This window comes from Misgurnus anguillicaudatus, chromosome 23, assembly GCF_027580225.2.
Source record: "Misgurnus anguillicaudatus chromosome 23, ASM2758022v2, whole genome shotgun sequence".
Taxonomy (NCBI): Eukaryota; Metazoa; Chordata; class Actinopteri; order Cypriniformes; family Cobitidae; genus Misgurnus; species Misgurnus anguillicaudatus.
The window spans coordinates 7531974-7557733 of NC_073359.2; the positions used below are offsets into that span (position 1 = coordinate 7531974).

Consider the following 25760-nt stretch of genomic DNA (forward strand, 5'->3'; position numbering starts at 1 on the left):
TGTGTATGCAGTAAAATAAATGTTTATTATTATTTTATTTTAATTACAAATTTTTGAAGTGAATAAGTATATTATGATTTAATTATTATTTAACCTTTACATCATTTGTTGAACAATAAAAAGTAAAAGCTTAACTGTTGCTTCATTTATCCAATTTGGTAGTGCTAATTTGGAATTCCACCATGGAAAAAGTGGGACGGTCTTGGAGCTGAAACTCCAGGGCTGAAAAGGGCCATTTTGACTGGCTGTTTAATGTTTATTATGAAATCCAGGAAGACCGGCATAATTGTTATTATACTACACTCTAAAAAATTTGCTGTAATTTTGCAGCTGGTTGCCAGTAACTTACTGTAGAAGATAAAGTCAAAAAATGTTTCATGTTCATTTAACTTTGAACAAAATGTTGCCAGTAAATAACATAAATGTAAAATCTACAGTAAGTTACTGGCAGCTAGTTGCCAGTAATACCCATTAATACTGTAATTTCTACAGACATTTTTTACAGTGTAAGCAAAGACAGTGGACACACTGCTACTGTACTGTCAAGACATTCCCTTATCCGTACTTGTGAAGACAATACAGCACCCGACAGAAGATTAAACAGTAATAAAAATAAGAAAAAGAATGATAAAATGAATATATATAAAAATTGTAAATGTTAGGCTAACACTTTACATCTTTGTTAATGTTAATAAATGATAATATTCATGTTAATTAATTGTGCATTAACCGATGTGAACAGATACTACTTTTGATGTTAATAATGTATTAGTGAATGCTGAAATTAACATGAACGAAGATTAATAAATGCTGTAGAAGTATCATTCATTGTTAGTTCATTTTAATAATGTTAACAAATACAACCTTGTTGTAAAATTTTACCAATGTTAGTAAATATAATTATTGGTAAGAAAAAGAAATTTATAATGAAAAAAACGTAATAAAAAACGCAAAATGAATACTCAAAACTCAGATCTTTAGAAGACAATTTAAGGTTTAGATAACATAATCAGTCTGATTTTACTCCATCAGCCAAACCATCCTTCCTCTGGAAATGTTTCTGTTTTTGCAGGAAATTTTTCGATTTTTAATTGAGGGTCAAGCAAAGCCACTACAAAACAAAGCACATAGACACAATAAAAAAACAGTATATTATACAAAATCATCACAATTTATAATCTGATTAACATTTGCACATCACCTGCAGGATATCCAGCTCAACTTTCCCGGTGTTCTTATCGAACAATTGAAACGTTTCTGTGTAGATAAAAAAGCAAATAAGGAAGCCATTTCTGGTAGCTCGACAGATTAAGTTGGATATTTCTTGTTGTATTAACAGATAAACTTACTGAAGCGCATCTCCAAGTTGATCAGGCAGCCCACAAAGCTATCAAAGTCAACGGCTTGCTGCTTATTGGCATAATGTGAGATTATCACCTGAAGTACTTTACCGTTCACTTCAAACCCTGAAAACACACATAAACAAATTTCATTGTGAGCAGTTTTTTCCATCTTCATAACTCATCTTAAACATATATAATAATCTGTCCTATAGACAAACTTGCATAAACAATAATTACCTGCATCTTTTACTGCATCTCTCATCTCATATGAACTCATAGTGCCTGACTTGTCTGTGTCGCGCTGCTTAAAAATTTCCTGTTGAGGTATTACAGAAAATAAAGTTTAGTGCTTACATCACTAAACACAATGAAGAATTTATCATAACTTTCATGCACACACAGTTGCGCTTTATGGCCACCTATACTGCTGTAACTTTACTGTAAATACAGTTGTCACTTCTCAATCCTTTGCATGCACATTTTGCTTATTTACAGACATTAAACTGCTTTCTACGATTCAATTCACCCCTGAATAATTCAGATGGTAACAACTGGATTTAAATTGAATCCATGCAGTGTGCACACAGTCGAACTAGATAACTGAGTTATTTTGTGTGATTTCCAAATATCTCTGGATCTTCATCCACAGTTTGTGAAACTCCACCAGACCAAGTTTGCCACTGCCATCTTTCTGAGCTGAGGGTCAAGGGTCATGATGGGGTTATGGTCTCATGAAGTGACATAAGAACACTAAAATATAAAATTATGTCTGCATAAATGTATCCAAAGATATCCTAAACAATATAAAATCCAGTAATGTATAATTTGTTCATATATCCAGTAAGGAAAGGATACATCTAGCAGGTCGATAATGTGACGACACGTTTCTCTACTGAAACCATCAGACTTGATATCAGTTCCTGTGTAAAAACATATACAATGTTAGTGTGAGAATAACAGAGGAAATGAGAATACTTAAGTTAGCTTAAAAGTGAATTTTCTTACTTTTAGACACAAAGTTGTACAGCATCTGCTTTAGCTCCCAAACAGAAACCTCTGAGTCCTGAATAGAAAAGACAAAATTACATCTCAACATTATTGTGATCAATACTGTACATCCTACTGCACATGCAAATAAAACCAAAAATCCAAATTGATAAAATTGATCTCACATTTCCAGCATACTGCATAAAAAGCTCTTTACAACTTGGGTCCACATCACTGTCAGATATGCGATCCTGAGAAAAATAAAATGGTATTATATGTTATCCATTAATTTAGTTTGTTTAATTCAGAGGAAATGAATAGAGTATATATGAATTCATATTGATGTGAATAGTTGCCATACATTCATAAATCTTACATTTTAGTTCACATTATGATGATTATAAATTAAATATTAGTTAAAATGTGTGTACAAGGTCAATTACTTTAAGTCCTGTGTTTGTCTTTTAAGTGGTCTGTTGTGTGACAAATGGATTTTAAAGTACAATACCTCTCAATTATGGTTATAATTGCTTCAAAAACTTGAAATATTTTGTTTGAAATTGAACTACCCATATTCCTTCTATATATCTAACAGTACACATATTTATAATTAATAGATTTATTTACCTTTTGAATATTTGCAGTGATATTAACATCCATTGGGCTGCATGGGAAAGAGACAAGAGAAATATATACATCATGCATCATTACTATTTGGGACGAAGTCAAGTTCATGTCAGATATTGAGGTTATTTTGAGTGTTTAGTATTATAGTGGTTTATAATATATCCCTATGTGGAACAGACAAGGAAACTAGTACCACCATGTCTAGTTAAACTAGACACAATTTGTAAGATAAGAAAAAAATACAATATCTGTAGTCTTAAAGGAGCCAAAGAATGCATGCGTTTTTTCGTGATCGTATAACGAATTCCTGTCCCGTGCGACCATCACGTATTGGTGACTGAACTGCTCCCTCCCACTTCTAAACCATTGTCGCTTCGGTTCAGGGCTAGATTTGGTGCTTGCATTAGAATGTCACTTTATATATTGGTTTATACTATTTATTTTTTTATATGTCACCTGGCGTTAGGGTTAGAGTTGGGTTTGGTTAGGGATTTCATTTTATGTAAATCTAACCCTAACCCTAAACCGAAGCGACAATGGTAAGAAAATAGGACTAAACAGTTGAGTAACCAATACGTGATAATCACACGAAAACAGGAATTTGTTATACAATCACGAAAAAAGAATAAAAAAATACCATATAACGAAATTTCGTACGACTGGGCTGATATGGACGTGCCCAGATAGCAAGCACATGTGGGCAACTTCAGGCAAAGATGCGGCACTGCTGGTCTTCTTATGGTCCGAATAAAAGGGATGTGAACCTAAAGTGGCTCACATGTAAAATAGCAAAAATGGGCCACATATATCAAATCACATGTGGGCCTTTGCAGGCAAAGATGCGGTGCCTACGGCAACATGTCATCTGAAAATGAACCAAAAGTGGCCCATCTGACAAATAGTAAATATGGCCCAAATATCAAACAACAAATATGGGCCACCTTTGGCAAAAATGCTGCACAACAGACACGGCCTAATCTTGGAAAAAACCAAATGTGGCCCTCACATGTTGCAGTAAATGTGGCCCAGCTCTTTACAAACGTGTCTGGGCCAGTTTTGGCAAAGATATGGCACGGTAAGAACTGGCTCATGTGGGTTTGTGTCTAAAGTGGCCCACATATGTTGCAGCAAACGTGGCCCAGTTCTTTTAAAACATATCCGGGCCGGTTTTGGCAAACATGTGGCACAGTAAGCACCGGCTCGTCTGTGTGTGAGTCTGAAGTGATCCATTTAACAGAGAAAAGTTCTAAGAACGTTCCCTGAAAGTTCCCAACATTCCCAAAAAATTTCTGCCAACATAAAACGTGTCCAGTTTTCTTGAAGTTCTAAAAACGTTTCTGTGTTGTCTGAACGTTAAAGGAATGTTACATTTTACCATTTTTAAACGTTATGACAATGTCCTGTTTTAATATTCACACAACGTTTAAAACAACAACTGTTTATTATATTGACTTGTTTGATTGTTATGTAAATGATAGAGAAACATTTCTGAATCTTCAGTAAAAAGATTGCTGTAGAAAACACAATTCACTTATTAGGTTTAGATGTTGATGCTTTGTTTAATTTTAAGTCACCATTATTGTGATTAGTGTTTGTTTTAGTTGGACTCTTGACTTCTTTACCAATTTTTCTTGGCTGCCTTGCTTTGTGTGTATAAAATACACTTGTTATGGCAATGTTAAGTTAATAGTGCAATTTTGTGGTGGTTAGTATATAATGGTAAAAATCATCATCTGATTAAAGGTTTTCCTATTAATCAAAAGTTTGTTTTCTGTCAATGTTGTATATGAGATCCAGCACTTTCACAGCAGTTTGTCATTAAGGAGTTTTAGAAATTTTGGCAAAAAATAACTGTTGCACACTTGGGACGTACAAACATCAAGAATCAGACTATGAATCTCAACCATGGTGACAAAGAAAATTGTAAAATGTTCATTATTTAGCCATGTCGCAGTGCATGCTGGGAGTCCTGGATGAGATTTGTAATTTGTTAATACACAGCATGCATTGCAGCATGAAGTTTTTCATTTAATTGTCACCATGGTTGAGATTTATACTCTGTTTGTGTCATCACTCTGGCTTCCTTGTGGGCAAGACAACACAAGTGCCACAAGTGCCATCAATCCAGGTGTGGACCAGATAATGGTGTTGGGTCTGGGCTGAATCTGGGCCAAAATTTAAATTAACTATTACCCAGATTTGGGCCAGATCTGCATTATTTGCTTTGTGTTTGGCTGACATGTGGCGTTTCTATGGTTTGCTTTTGGTAAAGATCTGGAAAAAAGAGGTGGACCACTCAAGTGCCATCATTCCATGCCAAAGGTAGGCCAGATGAAGGTGTCAGATGTGAACCAGATCTGGGCCACAGCAATTTTGCTATCTGGGTAGACCTGTCACAGGGGTTGTTGGATTTATTAACCAATTTTTTCACATATAATTTGCATAGTATTATCATAATATTAATAATAGGCTGTATATTAATATATTCCGTGAAAGCTATAAGTGAAATCAGATAAAAAATTGAATAATCCCCATTTTATAACACATCTGCGACTATTCGACTGTGAGATTGGTAGTCAAATCAGCCTTCACCTATCAAAGCATTGAATTTTCGACTGTTCGCAGTCACCCCTACAACATTGTAATTAATGTAATGTACAGCAACTGTAATGTCACAGTTGGTGTTGAGATTGGCCTGTTTTCCAGCAAGGTTTACATAAGAAGGAAACAATCGTGTGCTCACGATATGCCATTACCATGTCCAAAACACGTATTATTAATCTATGCCTAGGTAAATACAGTTTTCCATTCTTCGGCACCTTTAAAGAAAAAGTAGTCCACCAAATAAAATAAAAACATTATTTAATTTACTCCCCCTCATGCCATCCAAGATGTATATGACTTTATTTCTTCTGTTGAACACTAACAAATATCTTTTTATTAAAATGTTGTCATGATATCTTAGATAGTACCTAAAATGGCTAAACCTAGTGGTTTATTAAATGTTTTTACTACAGAAGACATATCATTTGGATGTGATTTTGCAGCGTCACCTTTTTAAGTATAATATAAGAATATAACATGAACATATACAGTATAAACGTGTTCAACTCAATGAAGTAAGTCATATACATCTTGGATGACATAAGGGTATTGTTTTCTGAGACCTGTTCCTTCATTACACACACCTTGACAGTATCCTAGTATAAAAAAAACATTTTGAACAAACCTGGCGGTCGCCTTTTTCTCTGTAAACACACGCAGTATGAAACTTCCCTGCAGATTTGGCTTAAAAGTGCAGGGAATGATGACATATTCTCCAGGAGGCAACTTATAGCGCTCGCTTATCTCTCGCCGTGTGGTGAAATCATTGATATTTGCAACTGATTTTTCATGCAGCAGCACATCCGAGCCGAGATGAACATTACTGCGACCCTTGTACTGCAAAAACATTCATAGCCACAAACACATCAACAAACTTGGAAAAAGATCCTGTTACCCTAATGTACAAAACAAATAGAGCATGTACACACCTTATCTGGAACCTGAAACACACATACAACAGGATATTACTTTTTTAATATTAAAAGTGAGATACAAAATATCAAGTTTGTTTGCACAATTACAAGCAAAATATGTTATAAGTAATGTTGGCAATATTTTCAGTGGCAATATCTGTGTAGTTTTGCGTGCTGCGTGTATCCAGTGTTGGGTTACCTCATAGATATAAAAGCCAATGCTTTTTAGGTCCCGTCCAATGTGTTTGTCTTTGCGCCTATCTTTCTGCATCAGTCCCACCAGCAAAGTGCAACCATCCTTTCCATCATGAGGGTCATCATCAACATCCTCAAGCTTGATCACAAACTGAGGGTTTGAGGAGAACGTATCTGGAGAGAGAAAGTGGGAAGACTTAGAAAACACACATTTGTGTTGTGATCTTTTGATTGGTTTAAGATACCTTTATTTTTACGGCAGCCTCCTGCGGTGCATCCCACTTTCCAGGTGCCATCAAACTGGCAGTAGTTCCAGTGCCTCACCTCTTCACTGGTCAAAGTGTCTGGAGTCAGATTACAAATCTCCAGCCTTGAGAAATACTGCACAAAGTCTGAATATGCCATCCTGACAGGAAGGGAAAGCGTGTGCATTAAAGGTATTTCTGCAAAAAGTTACATTTGGTTTGTCAATGGAGTACACGTATCTTTGGCCTCAAAACCACAAAAAGCTTCTGTGTTCTGAAGCTGTATTTATAAAATTATTGTAAAATGTCACTACAAAAAAATCTGAGATCACTCATACTAAATAGCCAACACATTCTCACCCCATGTCGTCAATATTTGACGCACTTGACCATGCGTCAATATGTGACGCGGAGGGTATACCTTTCGCGTCATTTTTTGACGAACTGGGGACTTCAATACTATTATGTCCGTTGCATTCTCTTTCCTATTTTCTTAACATTTTCGCGTCGGTTTAGGGTTGGATTACGCGAAATTAAACAGTTGTCACCTGGCGTTGGGGTTACAGTTAGGTATGACAGTTGTCACCTGGCGTTGGGGTTAGAGTTAGGTTTGGGTAGGGATGTCATTATGTAAATCTAACCCTAAACCGACGCGAAAATGGTAAGAAAATAGGAAAGAGAATGCAACGGACGTAATAGTATTGAAGTCCCCAGTTCGTCAAAAAATGACGCGAAAGGTATACCCTCCCCGTCACATATTGACGAATGGTCAAGTGCGTCAAATATTGACGCCATGGGGTGAGAATGGGTTGAAATAGCAGAAGATAATTGGTGAATAATATGTTCAAAACCATAAGCAAAAAATCCCCGGCTTGTATACTGCATCCACCGAGATTTCTCAGTTTGCATGGGATGGACTCTTTGCTATCTCATGAAGGCACTGGAGTTATCTGTATACATTCAAGAAAGTTATCCAGTTAAAATGCTTGAGGGCCCTTAATGAAGTCTAACACACACAATTTTGCAGTTGTTGTAGAGGTGAGCAGACATACAGGTCACATTATGACTATGAAAACATGGCTGATGAATGTTGCGCTCAAGTCATGACAGATAAATCGTATTTACAAGATTTATCTGCATGAACGCCACCAGAAAGTCGTAAATACTGGGAAACTCAAGATTTTCTTTAAGCCCAAAGTTTATGAATTGGGGGTGGGTCAACAAGAAACACATTGGGGAACCAATTAAATCAATGCTGTAGTTGACGGATGCAAGACTTTTAATTTAGTGTAAAAAGGGCTGTCTGTACAACATATGATAGCATTGTAATATAATAACAGTAACAGTTAACATTACAATAATATCATTTATAACATATATCGTTTACAATGGCTCTATAAATGTATTAAAAACAAAGCAAATTACGCTTGATGCACATTGATGATTTTTCTGTAAGTGGAGTTAACCTATAGGCTACTATACACATGCAATATAAAATATACTGACAGTGGATAAGTAAGTACTTCACCTAATTCTAATCTAACCATCCGACTACCTGCCCGCTATGGCTGCACGATAAATCGCATGCGATATCACACGCATCTCGTCAGTAATGCCGGTTCCTTGATTGGTATTAAATCGCCATCAGCTGCTTTCAGATAGCGCGGCATTAACTGCACAGAGCCGTAGTTCCCTGACAAGCTGGGCCATATCGCGTACATATCGCAGGCGATAAGTCAGCGATAATTAATGCGAAATTGCCCCGATTGTCCGTGTTCTACGACTCTGTGCAGTTAATGCGGCTCCATCTGAAAGCAACTGATGGCGATTTAATACTAATCAAGGAACCGGCATTACTGACGAGATGCGCGTGACAAACACATGCGATTTATCGTGCAGCCCTACTGCCCGCTAGATCCCATACCCACCCATCTCCTTCAGGCCACCTCTCTGTCAATTATCCCTCCTCTCACTCACATTATCAATTCATCCCTTTCCACTGGCACCTTTCCCGTAGCATTTAAAGAGGCTTGGATAACCCCGCTGCTGAAGAAACCCACACTCAATCCTGCCATTGTAGAGAACTACAGACCCGTTTCTCTTCTCCCCTTCATTGCCAAGACTCGTGAACGTGTGGTGTTCAACCAGCTCTCCTCTTTCTTCACACAAAATAACCTCCTGGATAGCAATCAGTCTGGTTTCAAAAGCGTTCACTCCACTGAGACTGCGCTGCACTCAGTCATTGAAGGCAGGCAAGGGCAGCCTCCAAATCATCTGTGCTGATCTTACTGGATCTACCCGCCGCTTTTGACACGGTCAATCACCGCATCCTCCTGATGACCCTCATGTCTATGGGTGTCTCTGACACAGCGCTTCTATGGTTCAAGTCGTACCTCTCAGGCAGGTCATTTCGGGTATCCTGGAGAGGTGACGTCTCCAAACCCCAACATCTTGATATCGGGGTGCCTCAAGGCTCTGTGCTTGGACCACTGCTCTTTTCGATATACATGACATCCCTGGGCTCTGTCATTCAAAAACATGGCTTTTCCTAACACTGCTATGCAGACGACATTCAACTCCACTTATCGTTTCACCCTGATGATCCCACGGTTTCTGCCCGCATCTTGGCATGCCTGAGGGACATCTCACTCTGGATAAAGGATCACCATCTCCAGCTTAACCTTGCGAAGACAGAACTGCTTGTCATATCATCTGAACCAAAGATTCAGCACAACCTTTCCATTCAGCTAGTTTCCTCGACCATCATGCCTTCCAGGACAGCCAATAACCTGGGAGTTGTCATTGATGATCGGCTTAGCTTCATGGAGCATGTTGTAGATTCATCCTCTACAATATAAGGAAAATTAGACCTTTCCTAAATGAGCATGCTACGCAGGTCCTGGTCCAAGGTCTTGTCCTGTCCAGGCTGGACTACTGCAATGCACTACTGGCTGGGCTTCCAGCCTGCACGACCAAACCCCTACAGATGATTCAGAATGCAGCAGCAAGAGTGGTCTTCAATGAGCCAAAGAGGGCGCACGTCACTCCTCTCTTTGTCAAGTTACACTGGCTTCCTATAGCAGCTCACATCAGATTTAAAACTCTGCATCTGGCCTTTAAAACCACCACTGGGTCAGCACCCCCTTACCTTCACTTGCTTATACAGCCTTATGTACCCTCTCGATCCCTGTGCTCTGCCACCGAGCGACAGCTTGTGGTGTCATCTCAAAAAGGGAAAAAAACACTAATGCGTACCTTCTCAGGAGCTGTTCCACAACTGTGGAATGATCTGCCGGTCGTGACACGATCTGCTGACACTGTAGCTGTGTTTAAGACTAGTCTAAAAACCCATCTCTTCCACCATTACCTCACTTCCTAATAACGGATGACTATCTTTCTTTAGTTACCTTTCTCTTATCTCTTTTTCTATTTACCTTCCTCTTTATCTCAAAAAAAAACTTGATGAGACTATTTCCAGTGCACTTATGTATTGCTGTTCTTGTGTTGCTATAATTGCCTCTATTGTTTACCTCACTTGTAAGTCACTTTGGACAAAAGCATCTGCTAAATGACAAAATGTAAATGTAATTCAATATGTACTTTCAAGGTATGCGATTTCGGATGCAGGGGGTGAGTGTTATTTTTGAGCTATTCAGTTAATAGTTTTCTTACCAGAATTCTCCATCCTTAGCTGAATAATTCAATTTCGCTTTCTCTTCCGGTCGGACATTATTCCACTTACTGGAGCTGAAAAAGAGATCCAAAGTTTTCAGTAAGAGTACACAATGACTCAGAATGGACATGTCAGGAACAAACCTAGGGCTGGACAATAATCCAGTATCGATATATGTTGCGGTATATATTTGACCAATAACGGTGATATGGCTTCTAAACACATTTCCGATATTCCAATATACATTACAGCGTCTTGTGGCGTTCACATGTCACGTCTAAAAACACGTGTTAAACGCAGGTCAATGCGCTTCTTCCTTCAGAGTGCGTGGCGTCTTTCGCAGCTAAGCAACCTTGAGCTGCGCATTCCGGAAAACGTAATGCCTGATCAGATTTAAATCGCTCATCTGTGCATTGCATCAAATCATATCATTGTTTTTATGCGATCAATGAATCTGGTGTTCGCCCAGAGAAGAGCTGTCACACAGAATACGACAAGGAGGTGCGGGGTTGGTTCGTGTCAAGTCACAGCTTCCAATGGTGACACCATATAGGGAGGGAGAACAGAAGATGTTATGCAACACAAACTGAACTACGGATGAGAAAAATCAGGTTAGAGTTAAAAAAAGGGAAAGAAACCTGCAATAGATAAAAGTATGTAGGCAGTTATTGGTCTCGTTATTAGTATGTATATGATGTAGTATGCTTGTATCTAATATATGATTATGTAGCTTGCTATGCAATTACAAATATAGCTTTGATATAAATGTTTCTGTCCAACTATCTTATTTATCATTAAATAGCCTACTACCATTCAAAGGTTTTAAGGTCACTTACACTTACATTTACATTTTTCCACATATTACTATAATATTAAATTGATCAAAATTATGGAACTATTAATACTGTGACTGAAGAATTTGTTATTAAAATGATCCATTAGTTTGAGAGCCCTGCATTACAGCATTTATCACTGACTGACATTCAGATAAACCTTATTAATTAATGTTAAAGTCTGATTATTTGACAGTGAGTTTACATTTAATTTTGTAAAATACAAATAAAAATGAACAATTTATACCATTTTTATTTTTGTAAATATTATATCGTTTTATAGGGGGAGGCTTCATAGACTTGGTAAATTCATTTGTTTAGACGTTTGTATGTACAGACATTCGTTTATCCCAAGGCTTTTTTAAACATTCATACCGTTATCAGATTTAAACCGTATCGGTCGAAAGTTAGAAGTATACCGGCAATAAAAATTTTGGCCATTTGTCCAGCCCTGAATAAACCAAGATAAAAGTTAGTTCGATATTGACATTTGTCAGATATTCAGCTCCAGAAATCTTCAATAGTTTATTAAAGCTGCTATACATAACTTAAAATCAGTTGTTGAGTAAATACACAAAAATCTGCGTTCAAAACGGTTTCTTATCTTTGCAATGGTAATCTTATAATAATGATTTATAGAACTTAAATATATTTATTTATATAACTTAATTTATTTAATGCTCCAAAGTGTGCTTTTAGCGTCCCCTACCCCTAATGCGGTCTTCACACTTTACCAACTCAGAAGTCTTTGCGAAAGAGCAATCAGACAATGGATGGGAGGAGCTCACACTGATGGACAACTTCTCTTCCTATTTCCGGCGTGACGCGCGATTCTATTCCAAAACATGACTCCGGTGCGCCCTCGTGGACTCGAGTCCAGGGTCCCTAAGGTCTGCACTACATGTCAAAGATTAGCCGAGTTGAGGAGAGATTTAACTCAAACTGCAACAAAAGTCGCTGTTTATTTACTTCCATCATTGCTGGTCTTTTCAAATCATATACATCAAGTTGCTGTTTCTTCTTCGTTTTTGGGTTAACTTGCCAAGCTTCTTCTTCTTTGACGGTTGCGCTGCTACTATGGTTACAGTCGTGGATACTGCCTACCAGCAGTCTGCGCGTGTTTGCACGCCAACGCGAAGAACAACGCAAAAGTATAAATGAAAACCGACGCAGAACCTATGCCGTCGCGGCTATGCCATAGGACCTACGCACAACTATAACGAGACCTTAACTTGACAAAAGCCTTCACAAACATAAACTATGGCTCACTAGACTCGACAGAGCACAGGACAGCAAACAAGAAGGACTTTAAATAAGGGAGAAAATAAAAAGGGGAACAGGTAATATGCATCAAACAATAACAAGGAGATTAACGATGAGACGAGGGGGCGGGGTAAGAAGAAGCACACAGCACAAACAAAGGCCATGTGCTAGCACCGAAAGCATGGGCCTGTCATGAGGACAATAGGGCAGAATCATGACAAGAGTAAAGTACAAAATGATCCCAATAATTCAATCCAAATGCTTCACTCTTCAAACTGATACAAAAAGACTAAAATATGTGTATTGTTACTTTATGTTGGTCTTCGGAGGACGCAATTTGGATGCAGCTTTTAAAGGTGGACTGAAAAATATTAACTACATTCTGCGTTCAGTTTCAGAAAAGCCAATCTTAAAAAAGTCATACTTGTCAAATTGGCATCTATTTACACTTTAAATAGCTGAATGGCTGCATATCTAACATCCTATATCTAACCAACAAGTCAGAAATGAACTCACTTATCACTCCATGCACCCGTCCACTCTTTATAACCCCACGGGTTCCTAAGACGCACCAGCTGCACCAGACCCCCATGGTAGTGAACCTGAATTTAAGGGGGGAATCAGCAGGACTCCTTCCAGTTATACTTCATATTTCAGCATTTTAGTAAGTTTTACCATAGCTTTACAAACATTATCTCACCTCCTCTGCACCAGTGACAGAGTATGCATGTCCTTCCACCAACTTTAGGCTGGTCACTGCCTCCGTTTCATTTGCATTGGTAGCCTAGAAAACAGGACAAATAATACTAGTTTGAGCTGTTTTTAGCAGGATAAAATGGTTTAGATTTAATAAAAGTTGTGTTGTCATTGCCTTTATGCTATGGCCAAAGAAACAAATATAAATACTCACAACAATTGAGCAGCCAAGCAGGGAGCCCAACCCAAGTGCTTTCTGAATGATCTTAAACAGATCTGGAGGGGCTTTACTCAGCTTATAGATCTCAGCAATACCTCCCGTAAAGTCCTCAAAACCCTCAGTGGCTCTGCCGCTAATCAGAGCTTCATACGAGCCGTTGACCCTTTAAAATATATTGACATTAATGCATTTGTCAAGCCCTTATCCAAAGTGACTTAACCAAAGATATACCATTCTAGTATGTGTGTTTCCTAGAAAAGAAAACCATGGTCATTGTGCAATGCAGCATTGTATAAATTAGGTATAAGCATTTAAAGATTTTTAGTTGTGCGTTTTCTTAGAATTTCAACCAATAACCTTGGTGTTGTTAATGTCATGCTTTACCAGTTGAGCAACACAAACAAATTATTATTGAATATTTACTACTTTGCAGAGTAGAAGTCAGATATGCAACATATTATCAATCCCATGCACACTGTGGCTGTGGCTGAAATGGCCCCCATACTCTCATTTACTATTCTCTATATTACTCCACTAATATAGTTCACTCAAATGAGTGAATGAAAACGAGTGTGTAAATCGGATACTTGGAGCCTTCCATCAGCTTTTTCATCTTCCAGCAAGAAGCGAGAATTAATCTAACGTGAGCCTCAATAGACGAGTAGCGGAGAGCTGTGAGTTGTACACTCATTATTATCTGAATAAAGGCTAGTACCGGACTAAAATCACAGTCTAGATGGGATAGTGGCACATCAGGCGGGTGGATTTTGGAGATCCGACTAGCACTTGGCATTAGTTTAACCCTTTTGGGTTGTTCCCATTCACTATTTTTTGCGTACAAAAAGGCCACTGAATTAAACGGCTGTAAAAATGTGTCAGATTAATTTTTTTTCTTTTTTTCATAAATCTGTTAATCAACCTCAGTACTGATCAAACCTACCAAATGTTTACAAAATGTCCATGATTTTAACTCTTTAATTGCCAAGCTCATAAGTGGTGTCACTGATTTGGGGGAAAAACACAAATTGACTGATTTTCAATATAAAAAGTGATTGTGGAGTGGACTTTTTTTTACCTTTTTCACAGTCTTGGGCATGCCAAAGATTGGTAAAAACATTGGCTTTGGTGTTTTTTTTTTGTTTTTGTGCAGCATCAGTTTTTATTCTTTTCCTCCCTCATTTACCCCCAACAGGCTACTTTGTAGCGCCACCTTTTGCTGCGATTACAGCTGTAAGTCGCTTGGGGTATGTCTCTATCAGTTTTGCACATCGAGAGACTGAAATGTTTGCCCATTCCTCCTTGCAAAACAGCTCAAGCCCAGTGAGGTTGGATGGAAAGCGTTTGTGAACAGCAGTTTTCAGGTTTTTCCACAGATTCTCGATTGGATTCGGGTCTGGACTTTGACTTGGCCATTCTAACACCGGGATATGTTTATTTGTGAACCATTCCATTGTAGATTTTGCTTTATGTTTTGGATCATTGTCTTGTTGGAAGACAAATCTCCATCCCAGTATCAGGTCTTTTGCAGACTCCATCAGGTTTTCTTCCAGAATGGTCCTATATTTGGCTCCATCCATCTTCCCATCAATTTTAACCATCTTCCCTGTCCCTGCTGAAGAAAAGCAGGCCCCAACCATGATGCTGCCACCACCATGTTTGACAGTGGGGATGGTGTGTTCAGGGTGATGAGCTTTTACGCCAAACATAAAGTTTTGCATTGTTGCCAAAAAGTTTGATTTTGGTTTCATCTTACCAGGGCACCTGCCTCCACATGTTTGGTGTGTCTCCCAGGTGGCTTGTGGCAAACTTTAGACTACACTTTATGGATATCTTTAAGAAATGGCTTTCTTCTTGCCACTCTTCCATAAAGGCCAGATTTGTGCAGTATACGACTGATTGTTGTCCTATGGGACAGACTCTCCCACCTCAGCTGCAGTTCATCCAGAGTGATCATGGGCATCTTGGCTGCATCTCTGATCAGTCTTCTTGTTTGAGTTGAAAGTTTAGACAGACGGCCGGGTCTTTGTAGATTTGCAGTGGTCTGATACTCCTTCCATTTCAATACTATCGCTTGCACAGTGCTTCTTGGGATGTTTAAAGCTTGGGAAATCTTTTTGTATCCAAATCCGGCTTTAAACTTCTCCACAACAGTATCTCAGACCTGCCTGGTGTTCTTCATGATGCTCTCTGTGCTTTAAACGGACCTCTGAGACTATCACAGAGCAGGAGCATTTATACAGAGACTTGGTTACACACAGGTGGATCTGTTTATCATCATTTGTCATTTAGCTCAACATTGGATCATTCAAAGATCCTCACTGAATAGGGTCTGAATAATTTGCACGCCCAATTTTTCAGTTTTTTATTTGTTTAAAAAGTTTGAAATGTCCAATAAATTTCGTTTCACTTCATGATTGTGTCCCACTTGTTTTTGATTCTTCACAAAAAATTACATTTTTATATCTTTATGTTTGAAGCCTGAAATGTGGCAAAAGGTTGAAAAGTTCAAGGGGGCTGAATACTTTCGCAAGGCACTGTATAACACTGGCCTAGTGGTTTTTGGATATTTTACTCCAAATATCTTGCAAATTTGACATTTAAAGGGAATAGGGGGCCATTTCAGACACTGCCTATATGTCTTGTATGACCGAAACGTTGCTGTTTTTAAACGTTTTGAAATAAAGGGAATGTATCAGTGTGCAGATCTTTTTTCTACTTTTCCAGGGCAGTACTTACCCATCATTTTAAATGACTCCAGTACTTTTCATTATAAATAAACACATGACTTGTACCTCTTAATATCTCATACACACACTCACTTTGCATATGCCTTCTCCAGCAGGGCGCTCCAGAACTCTGAATGCTCTGCTGAATGAACAAACAGCAGCTTTCCGTCTTTGGTAGGCAGACGATCATCAATGACAACATCCACCCATTCACCATACTGCCAGAACTACAAAGAGCAGATCGGCATCAGTCGGACCCTCTTTTATTGTCAAACATGTTTTTAACCAAACTCAAACTTTAAAAAATTCAATTAGGTTTTACCATTTTTAAATGTGATGTGACCCCGCAAGTTTAAAGTCGCAAAATAAATTTTGATATTTAGGGCGTCAATGTAGTCATGACCATAAAATAACAAATATGTGATACATGTTTATTCCAATAAATTATATATTATAAACTAAAGCTTCGAGATACAATACTGAAACTTTTACTGAATTTTATTATTTTGTCAAAGCATTGATTTTGATCATCTCTGTGTTTACTTTAGGTACAGAAACACACAATGGGCCCTATCTTGCACCCAGCGCAATTGACTTTGTCAGTGACGCATGTATCATTTCGTATTTTGCACTGGCGCACAGCGGGTTTTTACCTCCACAGACGCACGTCGGCAAACTAGGGAATGAACTTGCGCTCCCTGGGCGGTTCAGCGCAAAAAAGGAGGCGTGCTCCGGCGCAAACCATCTCTTATGCTATTTTGCTGTTTCAAAAAACAATTGCGCTACTAACCCAAAAAAAACAGTCTAAAGTCAGTGGCGCGTTGCGCGTGGTTCATTATGCTATTTTAAGGGCGCATGCTTGACCATAATGTATAGCGTGCACAACGCGCATTGCTTATCTAATCTACATAGATGCAATAGTTATTTTTGCAAATCATAAATTGTTACAATAAAAAATATAAGATAAGGGAAATCATTAAATCACAAATTGTTACAATAAAAATATTAACACATGAGATAAGGGAAATCATTGTGGTGAGCATTGTGGTGATAGTTTTTATTTATTTTGTGTGGCAGCGTTAAACAATTATCATGCAAATAACGATTAAAATATTTTCATAAGTTTGTTGTGTAGCTGTATTACGTTTATCTAAATAATAATTAAAATGTTTTCATAAGAAACCTTCATGTATGTGAACTTGATTTGTAAGTTTACTTTGGGGTTGAACCTTGCTTGCGTTTCTTGTGTCCGATTTCAAAGCCCCCAAACCCTTTCAGCGGTGAGGGTGGACGCAGCGATGTCCTCCTGTGTGCCCGGCGTGCCCGATTTATGCTGGCAAGCTTGGGATCCCCCCGTCTCATCATTGTAGTGCTTGGCGCAGCTGATGAGACAATTGCGGCTATTTCCTCTCACGCCTGTTTAACCGACGCTGATTTGGGCGGGTTTCTCCCATCCCCATACAAAACAACTTCTCTGTCTTTGACTGCTCTTACAAGAACGTGGGTCTCCTCGGCTGTGAACCGCTCCTGGCGTGCGCCTGTCAAATCTGTCATAATAATAGCAACCCGCCTTGGAACTTGCGCCCTTGCGCTTAAAGGGAATGTTGGATAGCGTTCTGATTGGTTTATTTGACGTTACGCCCAAACCACACCTATGAATAATGAACCTACTTCAGACCAACCCCTTATTGATTTGCGCCCGGCGCAAGACTTATTTCTCCCGCCGGGAAAATAGCAACAGTGCCCAAGATCCGCCCACAAAGTCACTTGCGCTTTGCGCTTCGGACTTGCGTTTCAGATCGTTAAAATAGGGCCCAATGATTCATGTTTCATTCAGTTAGGAACCTATTTTCTATCATTAAGTGAAAACAGACCATAATTTCAAATCGCACGAATGACAGTCAGATCAGTGCCGGACTGGATTCAAAAATACAATACTATAAGCCACACTAAGCTTTTGGATATTTTAATGCAAATATCTTACAAATGATTGTTGGAGATATATAGACCAAACTGAATGTTCATGACAAATCTGACCTGAAAGTGAAAGATGCCGGCGTAACCATCTGAAAAGCTCTGATCAGGCGGGACTACACGCTCCAAAACATTGTGGTTTAGAGTCAAAGAGGCAATGGCTGCCAGAAGCCAACAGTCACCTGCACAGAGATCATAAGTCATTAAATACAGACTTCTTATTTGGTTATTCTTCATTTACAGTAGCTGATGCTTTTATGCAAAGTCATTAAGAGTACATTCATTCTGGGCTTAGCATGTTGCTGATGTATCAACATACAATACAGTAGGTTTACTTACTAAAGGATACACTGGTTGTAGTTCATTAATAAACCTGTGTTTGAACCTAAAATCTTTGAGTTACTGACCTAACCACTAAGCTACATTCCCCTAATATCTCAATGTGTTTTCCACATTTTTGGTTGGGCAGTATGCACAATTCTAAAATATTATTAATTTGCATTTTAGGTTTCTTTCTGCAAATGCAATTGACGCAAGTTTATTAGTTTAGTTTTTTTTTTCCATTAATATCAGGTTCTAAATGTATATGTGCCATGTGGGATCGCTACATGACTGCTCTGGTCTCCCTACACCATGACATGTATCTTAAGTTTACCTAATTTCCCTTGGCAGATGTCAGTCCGATTGGCACCATCCACAATAAACTGAGCGTTTGGCCACAGCTCCTTTAAAAGAGGAAAGATTAAAACACAATTAAAACTTTTTGTGCCTAATGGCGAACATGAATAACAATCTCATATTTGCTTTTATCAAATAGCCTACATATATGGTTGAAGGAACACGCCCAAATTTTGGGAATTTAGCTTATTCACCTTATCCCCAGAGTTAGATAAGTTCATACATACCTTTCTCATCTATGTGCGTGCTGTAGCTCTGTCTGACGCACCCCTCGCAAGCTTAGCTTAGCACAAAGACTTTATTTTGTCACTTATTGGGAGCAGTATGCTAGCTGGAGCCATTCACTTCCAGTCTTTGTGCTAAGCTTAGCTAGCGGGGGCAGCGTCAGTGTTAGAGCACGCATGGAGATGAGAAAGGTATGTATGTATGGACTCGCTCTGGGGGATATGGTGAATAAGCTAAATTCCCAAGATGTGGGCGTGTTCCTTTAAACATATTTTCTTTGGTTAAACCCAAATTCACACAATATGGTTTGATATCTAACTATTCAACTATGTTTTACAACATAGGAATCTGTTTGAAAGAATTACATTTATAGGTAATTTGATTTGAAAGAATTAAAATTAATAAAATTCAAATGACTTTCAACCCACTCACTGATTCGGACACAACAAGACCAAAGGCAGGTGGTAAGTGACAACAATGGGTATGTTTATTGAGATAACAGCATAATGGATGAAGGTAAATGACAGCTACTGATTGGCACAAGACAGCATAATGCTGGAGGTGTAATTATAGATGTGCTTTTCTTGCAGTGTTAGATGATGTGTAAGTCTGCTTTGAGGACAGTTTCCCAAAATCCAAACATGTAAACACACAAACATTACATTACCTTTGGTCTTTTCCACTCCACTCCTTTTGCCTTGGAGGAATTCGGTCCCAGTTCCTTGTAGCCCAGAGACTCAGAATCCGCAGGGAAGGTTGGATCACAAAACAATGTATTTTTCTCCAAACATTCACGTTTCAGACTCTCGTAGTCCTGCTTGTTGAATGGTATCGGTTTCTTGTTTGTCCCAACACCGTCTTCTCTATCCAGCCTTTTAGCAAGAAACTTGGCAGTGCTGCTCATTCTGCCTATTTATCAATTTTTTTTTTATAAAATCAACAAATGCAGTATAGTGTGTGAGTAGTTACATGGGCACAGATTGCTGGTTTTTAAGTGTGAGGTCTGCCATTAAAATGATGAGGGGGCGGAGTCACGCTTATCTGTGAATACATCATTGTGTTAAGTGCAAAGAAACATTTATATCAGATAAAACATTTAGCTGGAAAACATTTATTGGTCCTGTTGATTGTTTATGAAAAAATATTTGAAATAAATTAAAAAGAATTGACTTATACAATAACGGTACAATATGTGGGTAATTACTATGCTGATAAAGAAACTAACATAAATCTTAAATTTGATATGTTAACAAACACTGAGGGGAGGGGGAGAAGAAAGATGATCATCTCTTTCCTAGAATTTTTATGGAACTTGTGGGATCTTTATTTTGATCTAGCCTTGAGTACACTGATATAGTATTTTGGTCCAGGGTCACATATACTGTATATTAGCAGACCTGGTAAGTAACAGATGTAATGCCAACTGTACATAGCAAATGTTGCACTAGCAGTAATTTAGAGGTGTCTCTATTAATTATAATATTTAAATAGCAAACCCCAGGAACAATTCCCTGTTGTTTTAATGGACATATGGAATATTTAATTGAAATTTATTTATATGGTGCTTTATACAAAATTGCACACAATGTAAAAAAAAAACACACAGGAAACTTAAAGGTAAATAAGATTTTCTTTTTCCGGGTGGATCATTAAGACTATTGGTCATCCTGTTGTCAATCATTCTGATGATTTGTTTATTTAAGGCCATCATACGCGCTCGTCCCTAGAATTGCTATCTGCGCATGTGCACCTTCAGGTGTATACAGAATGTGTGGTGGGCTACGGTTTCAGCCATTCATTGAAGCTCGCATTCTCACAGTGTTTTTTCAAAATGTCTGAGGGTCGCAAGAGAAAGTGTCTACGAATTGTATGACAAGAAAAAAAGAAACAAGACCAGAGTGTTTTTGGGAGAATATTTCACACAGGGGCTTCCCATTGATGCCTCAGGCACAAAGTGTCTACTCGACAGGTAAAATTTGGCATGCTGTTTGGAGAAATCCATTTAAAATCACTGCTAGTAAAAGTTGATGTAAGCTATGATTAGCATAAGTCACAAACTGCACAGACACGGTAAACATCTCAATGTATGAGCCATGCCGGCAGCAACTTGAAAACAGTGTGAAGAGAACTACGCTCGTGCAGGCTCTCTCTCGTGCACACATTAATAGGTGTTCCCCTTTTGGGAGGAGGTGTGTATTTTTTTTTAAGTGGAGGGGCGGTTCTTTTAAAAAAATTGGGAAAATCTTCCGCTACATTGTTTTGTGTTATCCTATTTAACACATAAAATGTGATTTTGTGTTGATTTTGAGTAAAAAATTACTGCATGCATTATACTAACTGTAAGATATAAACGTAATGCAAGGCTAAATTTTAAACTTCATACATATGTCTGTTGTATTTGATATCCCGCCTGAATTCAGCAATTCATCGTCCACATCATCCTACAAACGTACACTTAGATAAACCAAACCCTTACTTCCATGGGCCGAGCGTGTGTAAGGCTGGGGACTCAGTGATAAGTGATTGAGACTCGAATCGCTGTAAAAACATTTCCGCGCATATCACTATCTGAAAGGCAGCTGTTTCTGCTGGTTTTACATGAAAATACTGCTCACAACTGCTCAAAACAGTTTTCTCTGTCGAAAAATCCAAATAGCAGACGTTTCTCAAACAGAAGTCTGCGTCCTCCGGAGGTCGCATATGGAGGCTGCATACGTCACCAAGCCTGGTTTATTTCAGTTAACTGAGCATTGCATTTGCACACTCTGAAAAAAAACGGTGCTATATAGCACCAAAAGTGGTTCTTTGCTTGTAGTCATAGAGGAGCCATTTTTACTGCTTTATAGCACCAGTGAAGCACCTGTGTAGAACCATATAGTGCTATGTATGTGCTATATGGCCCCTATATGGTTCTACACAGGTGCTTTACAGGTGCTTTACCGGTTTAAAAATTAATTCATATTAAATCTTAATAAATTCATATTTTTATGGTACGTGCTTAAAACAACGCGGGATAATGAGCGTAACTTAGCTGAGATATGAGCTGTTGCAGCCAGCCAACATTTTAAGCATTTTACAAACTTGGACATACGCACATATTTCAAGACTAAGACATCATGTTTTATGGATCAGAACAACAGCAACTCATCAAATTCAAGTTTGCAGTTGAAATAACAACAGCACTAAACTTTGATTAATTGATGATACGATGTCCAAACGCAGGATTTTGCTTCATAAGGTAAGGCAATGGCTATTTATTATTATTGACTGCCATGCCAAATCACCAATACACCATGCCTGCTTTATTTTAAAATTAATTTCTGAACATATAGCTTGCTTTATTTTAAAATTAATTTCTGAACGTATAGCTTTTTTTATTCAACCTGATCTCACGAATTTCCGTGGCATAGTCACGGAATTCTGCGCTCATTTCTCCGCGGCATTCTCACGGATTGGCAACTCAACTGCTCTGTCCCACCCTCTCACCATTTTCACTTCGGTTTAGGGTAGGGATGCACCGATAGGATTTTTTTGGGCCGATACCGATTCCGATTTAAACAGACAACTTCTGGCTGATACCGATGCCGATACCGATATTAAACACTTGTATACAATACTATATAGTTGATCTATTAGCTAGTTTATTTCTGCATCAAATTATTTTTACTGAACATGGATTGGATCTAATTAACATTCAACTGACCAACATAATAAGAGAGGCACAAATTAAGCTAAAACAAATATAATAAGACAGCATGACAGCCTTCAAAGGTGGTTTTTGCTATTCAGCATTTATTTTATTAACAACATTAACTCATTTTTTACATATAATGGATTTCTTTATGCAGTTAATTAATAAACAATCGGTATCGGCCTTTCTCGTGCCATTGCCGATATGCCGATGGTTTCAAATTCATAAAAAATCGGCCGATAAATATCGGTGGCCGATACATCGGTGCATCACTAGTTTAGGGTTAGATTTACATTAAATTACATCCCTACCAAAACCCAACTCTAACCCCAACGACAGGCAACATTTGTTTAAAGTTTAGATAATATAAAAGAATAAATCAGAAAAAATAGTATAAACCAATAGTTAAAGTGACATACTAACGCAAACACCAAATCTAACCCTAAACTGAAGCGAAAATGGTTTGAAAATAGGAAAAAGCAATTGAGTAACCAATCCGTGAGAATGCCACGGAAAAAGACAGTCCGTAGCAGGGCCACGGAAAAATGCGGAAATCTGTGAGAATGCCACGGAATGAGCACAAAATTCCGTGACTATCCCACGGAAATTTGTGAGATCATGTTGGCTTGAAGGTGTAGGTTAGATTGTATGGGAAGCGTTTATGCTTGGAGGAGTTAGATTGTTGACCATGGCAGGTGGCTCCTTGGAGGTTTTTGGAAAAAACAATTTAAATTTGGTTTTGCATTTTAAGTTCGATTCTGTAGGAACAGAGCACTTGTGAATTGTTTTAAAAGCTCAGCACAAAATGCAAGGACGCCTGAAAGAAAACCTGTAACGCATGTCCAACATCCGGGCTTTTCCGAGTGGTCCACTGTTTGGCGTCTAAAGCGCGGTGGTGCAAAAGACGAGGGCCAATCACGTCAATGTAGCTCGTGTTTATAAAGAAAAACAATTGAATGATTAAAATGAATCATGCAAAGTGGAATAAAAAACGGTGTGAATCCTCCTTAGCCTTACCCTGGAGTTGATTCACCCTCCGCCTATGCACACTGCAAAGTAATTGACTCTCTCACCTCTTAATTGAGTGCGTTGTTAGGTATTCAGTATTGGGCGGTGTACGTGGCAGGCTCAGCTGAATCCGGCTCTGGGGCGCTGATCTAAGATTTGTTCAAAAGTAACTGTCTCCTTTAAATAAATAAACTCACTCAGAGACTTAATTTAAAGAAGTTTACGAAGTTTTTCATAACAATTCAAAAATAAAATGTGAGCAGTCTTCACCACAGGAACGGCCCAGATCAGTCTGCACCTCCCATATTTATAACACCCAAGCCACACTTGACACATCGACTTCCTCTTATGAGTAAGTGGAACATTCAAGGGAAGAGAAAAAGAAACAAACAAACACTAATATAACAGAAATTAAACTTTATTCATATTAGAACATGTTTGTCACCTCTATTCTCTAACAGGATAAATACTAATTCCTTTTGTCACTCTATAGGATAGGTGGTCCTTATTTCTCTATTCATAAGCAAAGAAAGAAAAGATACAAGTTGCTTGGGCAAGGTGTTGCAAAACCACCTCATACCTCTTTTCCATAGATGTATACCGCCGCCATCTTATAACAGGGGTCTTGTCAAAGGAAGTAGCTAGGTAAAGCTGCTATCTCGGCCTGTACTTCGAATTTATGGACGATGCCGGACTTTTGTGCTGCGTATGGATGTTAGGCCTACTAGTACTATGCATTATAGATATAGTTCATAATATCAAAACTAGGGATGCTTAACGATTAATCGCGATTCATCTATACCAGAATAAAAGTTTTTGTTTACATCATGTATGTGCGTGATTAATCATTAAGCATCCCTAATCAAAAGTTACATTTTTTTCTGGACTTAATGCTAAATACATGTCTGACTGTTGAAACGAACCAAAAGAAAACCAAGAAAATCAAGATGGCAGCTCTATTTAACGCATTCGGTCCAATGAACTGCCGTAGCCAAGGCGACATCTAGTGTAGATATCTATGCCTCTTTTCACTGACGTAATGACGCAATGACGTGCACTTGCTAGCCTGTTTTTTTTAAACATTTTACCCATCATTGTACTTTATCTTTTTCAAAAATGAGGCTGACCACAACCTCTTGCATAACACTTCCTCAATTTCTTGGAAAACTGTGGTTCACTAGTACTTTGCACTTTATCTTTTTGGTCATATGGCATATGTGACACAACACTTCTAATGAAGCAAAAATTTCATGTTAACTGAAGTAACTTTTGGCAAAAAAAAATATTTAAAAGTAAATATGGATAAATCTTTTTTTATTTTCTCTTCTTTTGTTATATAATTAACAAGTGTTTATAGGCATTAAGACCGGATGCAATAAAAAGTTCACCTAATCAGTAGTTTACTATTACTCACTAAGGGGCTAATCACACCAAACAAGCTTTGAATGCTTGGAAACGCAAGGCGCGACGAGCAGTGCGCCGGGTTTTTTACATTGCTAGGCAACCACCGATTTAGCTCTCTTGTCAATCAAATATTGAATCGTGAGAGCTTTTTTGCTGTTAACTGTCATATTAGCAGAACCTTTAAAAAGAGGGCGCTTGCTCTGACCTTGTTTGAGGGTAAGAGGTGCACAAACACGCAGGAGAGAGTGAGCGAGTTGAGTCCGGTTCTTCAAAGCAACTGTAAACTTCCCTCACCACAACGTAAGGCCCGCCTCTACCCTAATCCGATTGGACAATGGAAAGACGCGAATGACGTCGGGCGCTTCTCCGTTCTCAGCGTTCCTTCAAAAACCGCAAGGCGTTCGCGCGCATAAACTTCACGCATAAGCTCTCTGCCCATAGAATATCATTCAAA

At 38.4% G+C, this 25760-nt stretch overlaps 1 protein-coding gene across 1 annotated transcript; it reads right to left on the reverse strand.

The window, feature by feature from the left end:
- On the reverse strand, window positions 1-24337 carry LOC129453433 (calpain-2 catalytic subunit). Its single transcript, XM_073862110.1, has 22 exons — window positions 23968-24337; window positions 19871-20112; window positions 18956-19025; window positions 18364-18482; window positions 16420-16553; window positions 13595-13763; window positions 13385-13468; window positions 13201-13286; window positions 10588-10662; window positions 6916-7076; window positions 6675-6844; window positions 6491-6502; window positions 6187-6398; window positions 2958-2994; window positions 2516-2581; window positions 2349-2406; window positions 2199-2263; window positions 1945-2034; window positions 1581-1659; window positions 1350-1466; window positions 1202-1257; window positions 1-1111 (listed from the first exon to the last, which is right to left on the reverse strand). Exons 2-22 carry the CDS (start codon window positions 20105-20107, stop codon window positions 1088-1090), a joined length of 2121 nt encoding a protein of 706 aa, XP_073718211.1. The 5' UTR covers window positions 20108-20112; window positions 23968-24337; the 3' UTR covers window positions 1-1087.
- Window positions 24338-25760: the final 1423 nt, after the last annotated feature.